The 13302-nt window shown below is 43.9% G+C and overlaps 1 protein-coding gene across 1 annotated transcript in view; it reads right to left on the minus strand.

Annotated features, from left to right (window-relative positions):
* Positions 1-13302, minus strand: part of RCOR1 (REST corepressor 1) — a gene marked incomplete at its 5' end in the record, with an annotated part of 86082 nt that overhangs the window by 10628 nt on the left and 62152 nt on the right. Inside the window, 4 exons of the mRNA XM_082485495.1 lie at positions 514-592; positions 4135-4253; positions 6888-7049; positions 11117-11169. Of these exons, the coding sequence (XP_082341621.1) occupies positions 514-592; positions 4135-4253; positions 6888-7049; positions 11117-11169 (413 nt within the window). The remainder of the gene's footprint in view (positions 1-513; positions 593-4134; positions 4254-6887; positions 7050-11116; positions 11170-13302) is intronic.

Genomic DNA, 13302 nt, shown 5'->3' on the forward strand with positions numbered 1-13302 from the left:
TGTTTACCACTGTAGTTGCAATCCTGGTGCCACTGAAATCCTCAGAACTATTGCTGAGGATTTCAGTACATCGGGAATTTACCTTAGAGTCTAAGGTGTAGATAAACACACTCTTGCTAGTCTACCTAGAAAAGATTAAAGGACATATCTCCCCTCCACCAGGCCATCTCAGTGGGGATATAGGTGCTTCTGCTCCATCTCCACTGCTAGGATGATTTAAACCATCACTGAAGGTGGTTCAAGCTAACACAGTCAAAGAGAGAATAAAAAAAGACTGGAAACATTCACATAGTTGAATGGTAAAGTCTTAAATTTTCCCAGCTCCATCCATAACTTCCATAACTTATTTGTCTATACTTGTCTTGATCTAAGAATAAATCAAGACAATTCTTCTTTTCTTGTATGACAACTACACAAAGCACAAGTAAAGAAAATTAGATACTGTCAGTTTCTACATGAAGTAGCTAGTAAGTAAACACTTTCATTTGTACAGTAGGAAGAAAAGAATTATACCTCCTTTTTGCTCTCCTTGTTTTGTTCGACTTCAATATCAATAGGGTTATTTCCATTTGCTTCCTCCATTTCATCCTCACTGGAAGACAAAAGCAAACAATACTGTATTAGTTTGTGAGGCTCTCTTTCTATAAATAGCACGCTAGAAGAAATGCATGGATGCAATAGCAAGTCCAACAGCTTCCCTTAGTTTTATTCCCAGGTGGTTTTTTAGGCAGTTGGGGTGGATTTTTTTGGTTTTGGGGTTTTTGTTTATTTGTTTTAATTTTAAGTCAAGAAATTCTTAATTGTAAATATACTAGGGACTGTCTCTTGTAAAGGAAGATTCTCAGTAGCGTACTGAAGCAAAACAAGTCTGCTCAGAGGAAGGCAAGATACATGAAATTGATTACACAAGTTATCTTTTAAAAAACATGGGACACTGAGCATTTTAACTTTAAGCCAACTGAGACAGAAACAAAGACTTAAAATCAAAGCAAGTAGCTAAAACACAGATTTCATGCAACTCCTTAATATTTAGCAAAACAGACATGCACAAGATGAACTCTCTCAAGAACAAGCATAAAAGATGTTTGGGTTTGGTTTGTTTTTTGTTTGGTTTGTTTTTTTTTTTTTCAGTGACAGCCTCACATTTAATTCTCCCCTGGAAAAGAAAAAGAGGTTATCAGTTACAGAATAATAATAATAATAATAATAATAGGTATGAAATTGGGGCCATATTGAAAGTGACCTTGGCATACCTGGCCAGTTGGGCCTCATTGGAATTTTAATCAGATATTAAATCGAATCTATTTTCACCACAACTAAAGTTAATTGTCCAGAAACAGAAGAAATAAGCTGACCCAATCAAAGATTTTTATTGTTATTATTTTTTTAAAAAAATAAACCTATTTTGTCATGTCAAACTTTATAGCCTAGGACGAGGAACTTTGGATGGTGCAGGTATGTCACAGTGCCAGCGCAAGGCAGGGCTGTGCAGAGAAGCCCCAGCAGAAGCTGTGCGATGCTGCTGGGGAGCCGGAGCCAGCCGAGGAGCAATCACACAGGAACATTTGCACAGTGAGCACGGCTGCGGTACTGATGCTCGTTCACGGCTGTCTCCCCACTGCAGAAATGTCCTCTGCAGACATAAGACTAAGGAGGAACATACTGTCGGGTGGCTTGAGCTGGCATCCATCTCCTCAAGAGCAGTGGCTTGCTCCCCCAAGCTGCCTGGCTCACCAGCTGATTCACAAGTTATTTAGTTTGAGTAATCAGGATGCCAGGAAATAAACTCCCAAGCACCCCCTCCCAGAGCTGCACACACAAAGCCCCTCACCTACAACTAAGAACAGCTACCGAAAACCTGGTCCCAAATGCACTGGCAGCTATTTTAGTGACAATCTGAGGGGCTGGGGAATTTCCCTGCCTAGCCACAGCAAGAGATACAGCAGTATTCGAGTGAGATACCTCAGACTGCTTCTTCTCTTAACTCCATCTCCAAATGAGCTTCCTTGTGTTCTCACCTAGGTTCAGTTTTCAGCCCTTCTGCAAAGCCCAAACCCCCACAGGTTTTGCTGTGCTCCTAGTTTGCTCTTCTATTCCAGCAAGTTCCCTAGACATGAGCTAGATCAAAACCCACCCACTCATTCCTGCAGTTTTAGACATTGATCACTGTTAACTAAAAGAGCATTTCTGAGATTTTGCCAACACCCAATGGCACAGTACAAACTCAAAATCCAGGCACCCCAAACTCACTCAGCTTTGCTTCCACCCCCTACATGGCTGCACTGACAAATCCTTTGGGTGTGTAGGGCTTTGACTATTTTACATAATGGAGGGGAAGAAGGGAAATCGAACATCAAACTGATGGCCTGGTGCTTAGCTTGCTGCAGACGAAAACGAAATTTGGTTTACAATACAGCTGCCATCGTCAAAGGTTACAAAATTACAACACGTGACAGCCCATACAGTTCTTTCCCAATCACCAGATGGTCTGAGGTGCTGCTTTTCCCAGCAAACAGGCATAGGTACAAGAGAGATGTATTTCCAAACCAGAGTAATTTCATTTATGAGCACAGAACAAAAACAGAGAGGTAGCATTAAAAGATCCTAAACTACATAGTACGAGACAAACATATACTCCTTATAAAAGGTTTCCCAGCCCCCTTAAATTAGTAGGATTAAAAAAAAAAAGCGGGATGTGGAGAGGGGGAAAAAAAAAAAAAAAAAAAAAAAAAATCAGGACAGCCTTTGCAGAGAAGTGAAAAGAAGAATGGAAGAAGAGACTCAGGTCAGAGAAGGCCAACCAAATACTGGACAAGTTGGCTGGTAGTATTCTCCCTGGCCTTGCCTGTTAAGCAAGTATTGTCAACCTAACAGAGATATGGGAGAGGTTGAGTGAGTCACTGGTGTAGTACCAGCTCAACCCTAGAAACACATTTCTTCCCTGTTCCCAAGCAGGGTATGCTCATACACACTGGAGTCAGCAAACAGCTCCCTGGGAAGTGCTAGAGGAGCAACTCCTTTGAGGGAAAAGATTTTGCAGAATTTTGACCAATTACATTAGGAGTCTTCCAAAGCCAGGCGCATCTCAAGTTTGGTCTGCAAAGCCATTAACTGCATTTTAGAGCAGGTTAAGAAGGCACCTGTGTCAAGCGGATGGAGTCGCTGCTGTTCAGAGGGGCTTTTTGTTCCCACACACATCTGAGGCTCCCACATTTCTGAGTCTCTGTCAGCTCTAGAACTAGGCAAAAGTCACTGAGTGGCAGTTCTAACTGTACAGATACTTCCAGCAATAACACAGAAGGCCACTGGCTAATGTACCTTCAAGGGCTTGCATGGGTATCCAGGAAGGTGAACTTTCAGACAAAGCTGCACAAGCAGGAGTCAAGCTCACTTGCTGAAACTCAGTAGCTAGTGACCTCCTGAACACCACCACCCTCACCCAAGTCCCAATGCACCCAGCACTCCTTGTGACACCTCTGCTAGAGAACTACTTCTAAGCTCCCCTGTGCTACTCTCTTCTCTGTCACTCAAAAACACAGCCTTAACTTCATCTTTCTCAGGGAACAGAGCTGACAGCCTTATACTGGTCACAGTTTTCTAAGGAAAATGCAGGGGAAGGGTCTGTGTGTGCACAGGCTGAGGGGTATTACACTGGAGCCTGTTCCCCATCAGGTGCATGTTCTTACTCTACTGAGTATCAAACAGAGGAAATAAAGGCAGATTTCCTGCTCTTTCATGACTTCCTTTTACTGTCCTGCTTATCAGCTTCTCTGGCTCTGCTGACAACAGTGCCAATCAGCTTGTAAACAGTTTTAATCTCATTTTCTCCACACTCAAGCAGTATCAGAGAAAAAAGCTTCTAGAGCGATTGGACGGTGACCACTGCACTAGAGGGCAACCAGGAATTGCAGTGTTGAAAAAGGGAGCATACCTAATTGCCAACAGATTCCTTTTGGCTTTAAGCAAAGCAAAACATGCAGAGCAGGGAAGAGGGGTGGGGAAAGAAGGCGTGGTACCAGGAAACATTTTGGGGAATATCCTACATCTAGTTTCTTACAAGCTAACAGGAATCTCTGAGTTAGTCTGAAGAAATCAGTGTGCGTCAATACACAGCCTTTCTGCTTGCAAACCTACCTTTCCTCACGTTCCCTTTTTTGTTTACGAGCATGACGGTCCATCACACTAGTTTTAGTCCTTGTCTTCTTCCAGGAGTAGTAAAATTTCACCAGGCTGGCTATTGATTTGTCAGGAAGCTGTAAATTAAACATGTATCCTTTTATACGTTTATATGTAAAGTATCCCCAGGAGTTCACATACAATCAGTCTGGTTTTGTCAAGAAACATCTGATCTCTCTATGTTGGATTCTCTCAAAGGCTCAAGCAAGGCAGCTCTTGCAGCCTTTCTAAAAATGATCTATGGGGGAGTGTTTCAGGTTAGTGCCTACAATTTAGGACATCAAAATCTCTAAAGAGCATCTCAGCAAGCCTCCACTCACCAGCCAGGTAGCTGGTTGTCTTCAGAATAGAGGAACATAGCAAGAGCAAATCTGAAATGGGGCCTTGAAACTGAGATAACAGTTTTAAAAGCCAACGCAGGCATGGGTAAGCAACCACAGGAACTGCTGAATTGCAGGCTACATCCCAAGCCTATCTTTGATGTTTGGTTAAAAAGGCTTATTCACAGCATTCACATGATTTAGTCTATTCAAAGGTCTCAACAAAAGATGTTTTCAAAAGGTGAAATGTTACTGTATGGTGAACTGAGGACACAGGAAAACACAAGTCTCAGAATTATTTTTTTTTATCCTCTTACACTAATGTCATTGCCCCATAGCTATGAACAAAAAGTCTGCCTCCAAAAAGCATAAAACTACATTGAGACTAATTCTCTACTTCTGAGGTACTCTGCACAGATGTTCTTACACAGGATTTCTACCAGTAAAAGTCCAGCCTTTCTTGCTGAATAAAACCTTTTTTAGATAAGTGTTTGATTCAGCTTGGAGGGCAGGACAGGTGGGGAGGAAAACAAAACTGCGAGCAAAAGCCAGATCTCTTATTCAGATACTTCAGTTTAAGTCTTCACTGGAGATAAGCCTGGGTCTCAGACTGCAGGTTGACTTTAGCTCCTAATAATGCATCACACCCGAACTGCCACCCTGGCCCACAGCTGCACACAGGCATAAATCCATCTGCGCTGGCAAAGCACAGGTGCTGTGTCAATGCTGTGTTGCCAACAGCCATGCAGCAGGCTGGTACGCTGGAATTAAAGAGTTCCACAGAACAAACTCAGGGACAAGGCTGTTCGTGACAAACATCCACTTGGCTACAAACACATGCTAAGACTGCCAAAATATCAGAACCCGCTTTGGTAAGTAACGTAACTCACTTTTCAGTCTCTGGCTTTGATGATTTTTCCCCCTCAGTTCCAAGCTGCACTGGTTCTAACGGGGCAGCACATATAAACTAACAACTAACATGCTCCCGAGCCATTGATTCCTGTCCCCTGCTAAACACAAAGCTTCATACCATTTAATTCCTTTCATGCAGAATGGTTTTTCTGGGAGCAACAGTAAAAAAATATCATTACCTAGGGAACAGTGCATGAGCTTGGCATCCTGTATTGGAATGCACCTCACTCATGGACAGTCATGCTTCTGCACATAAACCAAATTGAGAATTTCTTGCTTTGGTGTTTAACCAAGCAATAGGATGGGCTTTACGTCTTCTTTTTTCCCCCCAGGACATTCCCCATCCCTTTCTTTTCCCTTATGTAAGAACAGGGGGATAAAGAAGAAAACAGCTTCAGCCTTCAGGAGTCCACAACTCCCCAGACTGTCTGTATCAGCTGTCCACAGTATGTGCAAGCCCCATTATCTCACCCAAGGGAGTGGGAGACTTTAGGACTCCAAGAACATTTGGAAACAAATGCCAGTGAAGGAACCTTCAAGGAGAACATGAGAAGAATGAGCCTCTTCCTGCCACCCTTTTGAAAGGGGACCTGGCAGTTTTCCTTCATACCTGGGACACAAGTTGCCTTTCAATTTTCAGTGACATCAGCAACACGGACCTTCACATGTGCTTTAAAGAGGCTGAACAGACTGCAATAGCTTAGGCTCACTTCAAAGGGTCACAACCAACATAACCCAGTCCTGCTGGAACACTCAAGAGGCACTTTACTGAAGGAGACCAAAGAACAAAGTCTGGTTCCCACTCAGGTTATGAACCACTTGAAGAAATTCTCAAGATACAATTAGTTAAAAAAAATTTACTTCATATCCTCTCCCTCTTTTGAAAGAATATTGCACACATCCCGGCAGTTTCCTTTCAGGGAGAAACGTACCCTTGAAATTTTCAATCACAGTTTAAAGAAAAATATCACTACCACCCAAAAGCAAAGGACTGAATGCTTGCAATGATGTATAAACCTCCACTACAGCATCCACTGACAGTCACAAATCACATTAAGCACAGACTTCGTAGTCAAATAAAATGAATTCCTAAAAAGCAGGCTGTAAGAAAGGAAATCAACTTTGCACAGAGATGATCTTTACTTTGTGTGTGGGTGGGCACGTGTGTACAGACCATGCCTGAACTCCAGCAGAGACATAAATACTACCATAGCACACAGGGGACTGAAAACTGTAATTTCCAACCAAAAAAATTGCACAGTCAAGGTTTATCCTGAACCAATAAAGCACTTTGGGAAAACATTTTTACAGAGACTCTGGAAACACCATTGTTTCTTTCTATTCATGGTAGTATTTTTCCTCTAATACCTGCTTTGGCCTGCTCTCCCAAAAGCATTAGACAGGAGTTCAGCACAATCGGCACTGAAGATGATTGTCCAACCGCCTGTTCCACTCCTCCATTCCTGTGACACCACTTACCATCTGCTGGATCCTGTGAAAGGTTTTCCCATGGAAACTGAAGGCCTGTTCAAACAAGACCTTGTCTTCCACTGTCCACTCATCTGGGAAGGGAGTAAAATTTGGCAGATCTGCCAAAGACTTCTCAATGTTGTGCTTGTGCCAAAACAACATCCCAAGGGCCTAGAAATGACAAGGCGACAATTGTAATCACAAGAAACATTATATGCATGCACAGGGAGAGTCACAGCTTTTTTCTCAGACAACACGTTAGACATAATTTCAATTTTCAGCTACATCAGACACTTTTCTGTATGCAAGAAACCTGGAATCTGACCCCCACCCTGCTATGTTGTGAAGACCAACCTGAAGTTTATGCAAACCACACAGGTAGTAGTGTAATAAGAGAGTAGCAACAGAAAGGAGGGAGAAAAAAATTGAAGAAATGACTTCAACTTCATGATCACGATATGCACAGGAAAGCTAAGCAAAGACTTGGGAAGACTATGTAAAAAACAGGCTGGACTAAAGGGAGCTTCTTGCCAGTGCTAAACTCCCATCATTGCCTGTGCACTTGGAGGATGGTTTAGTTGACTGAGGGGTTTTATGGTTGTTTAGAGGGCTTTTTGTGAGTAGGAGGGGGAAAAGGGGGAGAAGATGAGGGAAGAACTGGAAGGAGGAAAGGCAAAGAGCATGCACAACCTCGACTTGCTGCTAAGATGTCCCTGGCCCAAAGGAAGAACAAATCTCACTTGTTTTGGGGGCTGCTCATTTGTTCCCTTGAGAGACACCTCATTTCACTGTTGCAGTCTCTGGTTCTCAGTTCTAAAGACAAAGTGCATGTGCTGTGCTTCACCACCTGCAAACTGTCCTTCTCCCGCCATCTCCAACACACTCACTCACAGCCACCCCTCTCCCAGGGGTGCACAGCCCCTGTGCTTTATGACACATCACTACATCTGGCATGCCAGTGACCACCGCAAGTCATTTTGGGAAGGCCTGACTCTGCAGAGCTGGAAACCAGCCTTTCACAATGGCTGTAAAGTGAAAACAATCCCTAACACGCTGAGTAAAACATCAGTGTAACCTGCTCGTCATATGCAAACTCAGCTCAGTTTCGCAGCCACAGTTACCCTCATCTAGTAGTTTCACCCTGGCCGCTCAGAGCTACAAAATCCCTCTGAATTCAGGGTTTCCCCATTGTGCTTTGCTATGCAAAAAGCAGTTCCTTTATGGGATCTTGCTCCCCTGAGATTCTGCAGACAGTACGCATATAAATAACAGCGTTATCCAAGATCTTGTCCTGACCCTACTGGCCTCTCAGCGCTGCCCAGGCACCCTCTCCTCTGTTTTGCCACCATGCAGAACAAGAAGTAGGCTTGGTTGCAGCAATGTCACTTGAGACGTCACAGAAGCCACACAGCCACTTATCTCCATCCACTCTGGCAAGCATGGAGCCAAATAAACTATTTTGCAGTCACAAAGGACTGAGTTTTCTCTCCCCTGCCATCCCTTTCAGCTTCAGATATGAGCTGTACCAAACATCCCTGTGAGAAAGCAAGGGAAAAACAAGGAAGGAGACATCTTGGGAGGGCAGAGGAGTGTTAAGTACCACTAAGGTGCTAGCTAGGGCTGAGGGGACAGCTGCTTACACAAAGCAGCAGGTAAACAAAAAAGGTTTTCCTTATAGGTTTAACAGGAGAGCAATATTCCTCCTCCACCCTGTGCTGTCCTAGGAGAGCTCTGCACTCATACACAAGTGAGTACACAGCTCTTCCAGCCTCCTATATCCCGGGTGCGTGACACAGGCTGGCAGGAGAGCACAGCTCATGGCCCGACTTGGTGTAGCGCTCCCAAAAGCCTGTGGCTGCTATGGCCCAGCACAACCACCTACTACAGCTGTTTGCAACACCAGCTGAAATGGGCTTGCCCTGCCAGAGCTCACTCGCCTGCTGGAGCCTGCCCTTTGCCTGCCCTCGAGCCGGTGAGGCTGCAGAGAATCCCACCAGCACAGCCTGGAGCCTCCAGCCATCATCCAACAGCAGCAGAGCCAACAACGGGGCACTCAGCCACGGGCAAGGGGAGAGAAAGGACAGAGATACGGGAGCGGCACCCTGCATGGATGTGGCCAGCTGGACGGGAAAGCCGCTGGGCAGAGGAGTGCCAGTGCACACCCCAGCTACACTGCCAGACAGCTCACCACTCCCTTCAACAAACTGGCACGTCTTAGTCCGCAAAGGTAGGTTTTGGGCAGGGGGCACAGATGGAAGAACAGGAATCTCTGCGCAATGACTGTCAGCCAAGCCACCTGCACAGGGGTCCAAAGAGACCGGCTGTCAGGGGGATGCACGCGTGGGAAAGGGCTGCCTTGGCCAGCAAAGACCAGTGACAGTGGCCAAATGCTAAAGTGAGGTCTGACTGGCTTCCAGGGCGTCTGTATCAGCTTGTCCACAGTTACCCAGCCAACAGCAACTCTGATGATACCAGCTGAAGAGAGAGTGTCCCTTGGTGATACAACAAATCATCCTGATTTGAAAGCTTTGACACTTGTCCCTATAACACAAAATGAGTACGTGCCTTCCAGAGTGATACAAGATAGATCCTCTCCAGTTATTTCCTGGAAGTGCCTAGCTTAGCTGTCTAGGAAATCCCAAAGGACCTGGGAAACACGTTTAACTCCAGAGTATTATGCGAGAGCGCTAGGGAAGGAATGAGAAAATTTTTAGAAGCAGAGACATTTTTACAAGTTGCTCAGCCACTTCACATCCTAGTGTGGCGAGTTCTATAACTTCTACTTCTGTACAAAGAGAAGGGGAGAAAAAAGGGAAGAGAGACTGAGGAATGAGTGGGAGGTCCATTTTTCCAGCATTAAGATGAATGCAAATCTCTGTTAGCCAAATCTGTGCTTTTAAAAACACAAGAATTCAGTGTTTTTTGAAAAAAATCACAAGCTTCATTTTGATTAGTCTTCTGGATCAGTCTACAGTCTCCAAACAACACTTCTCCAGTAAAACAATGAAACCCATTTTTATTAGCCCGAGACCATCTCTTTTGGCAAATATTACTCACAATATCCAATACCAGGATATACCCATCTCAACTGAAATGAGCAACCATCTTTATTTTCATTTAAGTTTGCAGCCTTTTGGTGCCTTTCTCTTCCTTTTATTGCTGTTTTCTGCTCTTAGAAACTATAAATATCAAGTCTGATTATTCCGGACTTTACTGGAAATTTTGCTCGCTATCTCAACTTCAATGCTCTTGTTCGACAAGAAGTTTTTAGAGTATGAAAGTCTAACTCAAAGATGACAGCAGAGACATTTAAATAGAAACCCTTGACCATCCAAATCATTGGTTTCTATGTTTGGGCAAAGGCTATAAGCAATTACATAAACTTTCAAATTTTCATAGAATCCCTTTGTAGAGACAGTATGTAACTTGCCAATACAGTAAGTCATGAGATTTCCCACCTTCCCTTGGCTGGGCAAGTATTAGTGCATAAGGAAACCCCACAGAATTCAGAAAAGCCTCCCAGGCACAGGTCTACTCATCTCTCAAGATGAGCGTTGAAATCAATGTTGGTTAACACAGAAGATTAGTACACAATCCTAGAACACGTGGAGTAAAGGAGAGGTCTGCTCCTCAGACCAAGATTCCCATCCCTAGGCTAAAGGCACTGGCTAACCTCAGGAACAGCTGCTGAAATCACGCAGTGCTACTGCACAGACATCTGAGGTGCTCCTCTATGAAATGCAAAGTGATCTGCAGCACAGTTTTAAGGTAAATAACTGTGGATATTGGTTTGCCTCAGAAAAGCATATGATGGTTCAATAGCTCATTAGTAACTGCCAAGACATCCACGAAGCAGAGATAGAGCAGTCATCTGGAAACTGCAATACAATCAGGCAGCTGTCCAAAGACAAGCCAATCTTTTTAATGTTGTTTAGGGGTTCTGAAAGCATTCAAGAGGTAGTCACCATAGGAAACATAACACTCATGGCCAAACTCCACTAGAAATTACAATGGTTTTGTTTTTCTTCTTTCAACTCTTGATGTAAAACTAGGGATAAACTCCATACCCCCAGGGCACAGGGTACTATTAGGAACAGTCAGTTTCTGGAGATGCAGGAAAGGAAAAAATACAGACAGTACAGAAGGGAAGAAGCAGTTCTAGGCAGTCGGTTTAGGTCATTTTTTCATACCTGCTGGAAAAGTTTTTAAAATAAAGTGAGTAATCAAAGGGTTGTTACCTGCTCCATATTGTATCCATGCTTCTCTTTAGCAATGGCAATATATTCATCCACTGAAAAACAAAGAGAAGGCATAAGAGCATTTTATACCACGATCTCATCTCCTCCTCCCTTCCCCTTTCCAGTCTAAAACCCAGTCCTGCAGCTCTGACTTCAGTCATGGTCATTGCATCTTCCACAGAGAACTCTCATGAATAGCTGCTGATTCCAACAATTCAGAAAAGGAAGGAAACAAAAGAAAAACAACAGTCACCAGACAAACTACTACATATTTTCCTTAACATGATACATAAGGAAACTTCTGAAACACAGCATATATTTCAGAACTTGTTCACTAAAACTATAGACGTGACTGTCTCTGCTACTTTTTGCTTTTGGGGTTTTTTTGTTTAGTTGGTTTGGTTTGTTTTTTTTTAAAAAATAAATCATAGAACCTTTTGGTTGGAAGAGACCTTTAAAGTCACCAAGTCCAACCATTAACCTAGCACTGCCAAGTTAACACTAAACCATGTCCCTCAGCACTACATCTACACATCTTTAAAATACCTCCACTGGAGAGTTGGAGTTGGTGACTCAACCACTTCCCTGGGCAGCCTGTTCCAACGCTTGACAACTGTTTCAGGGAAGAAGTATTTCCCAATATCCAATCTAAACCTCCTCTGGCACAACTTGAGGCCATTTCCTCTTGTCCCATCATCAGTTACTTGGGAGAAGAGACCAACACCACCGCACTACAACCTCCCTTCAGGTAGTTGTAGGGAGTGATAAGGTCTCTCCTCAGCCTCCTTTTCTCCAGGCTAAACAACCCCAGTTCCCTCAGCTGCTCCTCATAAGGCTTGTGCTCTGGACCCCTTCACCTTTGCTGCCCTTCTCTGAACACACTCCAGTCCTTCAATGTCCCTCCTGTAGTGAGGGGTCCAAAACTGAACAAAGTATTGGAAAAAGCAGTTGCTTTCTTAAGAACAAAAATCCCCAGACACAATCCATATGTTCCAGTACTGCCAGACTCCTAGTGTTGCACAACCACTGCAGATATCTTGGCAAATTTTTCAGGCCTTATGCCTCAGCAATTTTCATCTTGGACCAAACCCCATCTCTAAAAGCCCCCATGAGCTTTTAAACTTTACAATGGGAAGATGCCCTGAGGAGTTACATTTTGTATAGACGGGACTAAAACCCAAACGTCTCTTTCAGTATGAGCAACTAAGCTGACATTATACCCAACAGCACCTATTCGAGAGGGCTGGATCAAAGTCAGCACCACCGGTGGTATTCTGAAGTCTGTGCCCTTGTGCTTGGTCTGAGAAGAGAAGGCTCCAGGGAGACCTTATAGGAGCCTTCCACTACTTAAAGGAGCCCTACAGGAAAGATGGGGAGGGACTTTTTACAAGGGCATGTAGTCATAGGACAAGGGGGAATGGCTTCAAACTGGAAGAAGGTAGATTTAGATTAGATATTAGGACGAAATTTTTCACTCCGAGGGTGGTAAGGCACTGGAACAGGTGGCCCAGAGAAGATGTGGAAGCTCCATCCCTGGAGGTGTTCAAGGCCAGGCTGGATGGGGCTTTGAGCAACCTGGTCTAGTGGGAGTTCTCCCTGCCTATGGCAGCGGGGCTGGAGCTAGATGATCTTCAAGATCCCTTCCAACCTAAACCATTCTATGATTAAACAGACTGCAATGATTATAACACCATTGAAAAAAAATAATACAAGCTAAAAAGGTGAGACTCCTGCTTTACCTAATCGAGTGGATGATGCTGGAAGCATTGGTTGTCTGTAGGATCCCCAACATACAAGTATCCTAAAAGACTTAGAACTGGTACACACAGCCAGAATTTTCATTCTTCTACAAATTTTGGACTTCAAGACTAGTCACTTAATGATGCACTCAAAAATCAGTCCCCCTTCCTTCTCTGCAGGTACCCAGGGAGGGATGCAAATTCCTGTGCTGCATACCTAACTCATGAAGAGCATGCGCAGCACCACCAGAAGGAAATGGTTCTATGTGCACTGCAGCTAAGGAAGCCACATTTCCCACAGTTTGGGCCTCTCAATTAACTTCAGCTCTCAAATGTGCTTCTCCAATGTTTTTTGCCTTTATGAGAACTCTCTCATGGAGTCTCTGCTGTCTACTAATAACATGACATTTCTTACAGCCTTTCCTTAAAATTCAGACACTCATCAAT

The sequence above is a fragment of the Vanellus vanellus genome (genome assembly GCF_965231255.1).
Source record: "Vanellus vanellus genome assembly, chromosome: 6".
Lineage (NCBI taxonomy): Eukaryota > Metazoa > Chordata > Aves > Charadriiformes > Charadriidae > Vanellus > Vanellus vanellus.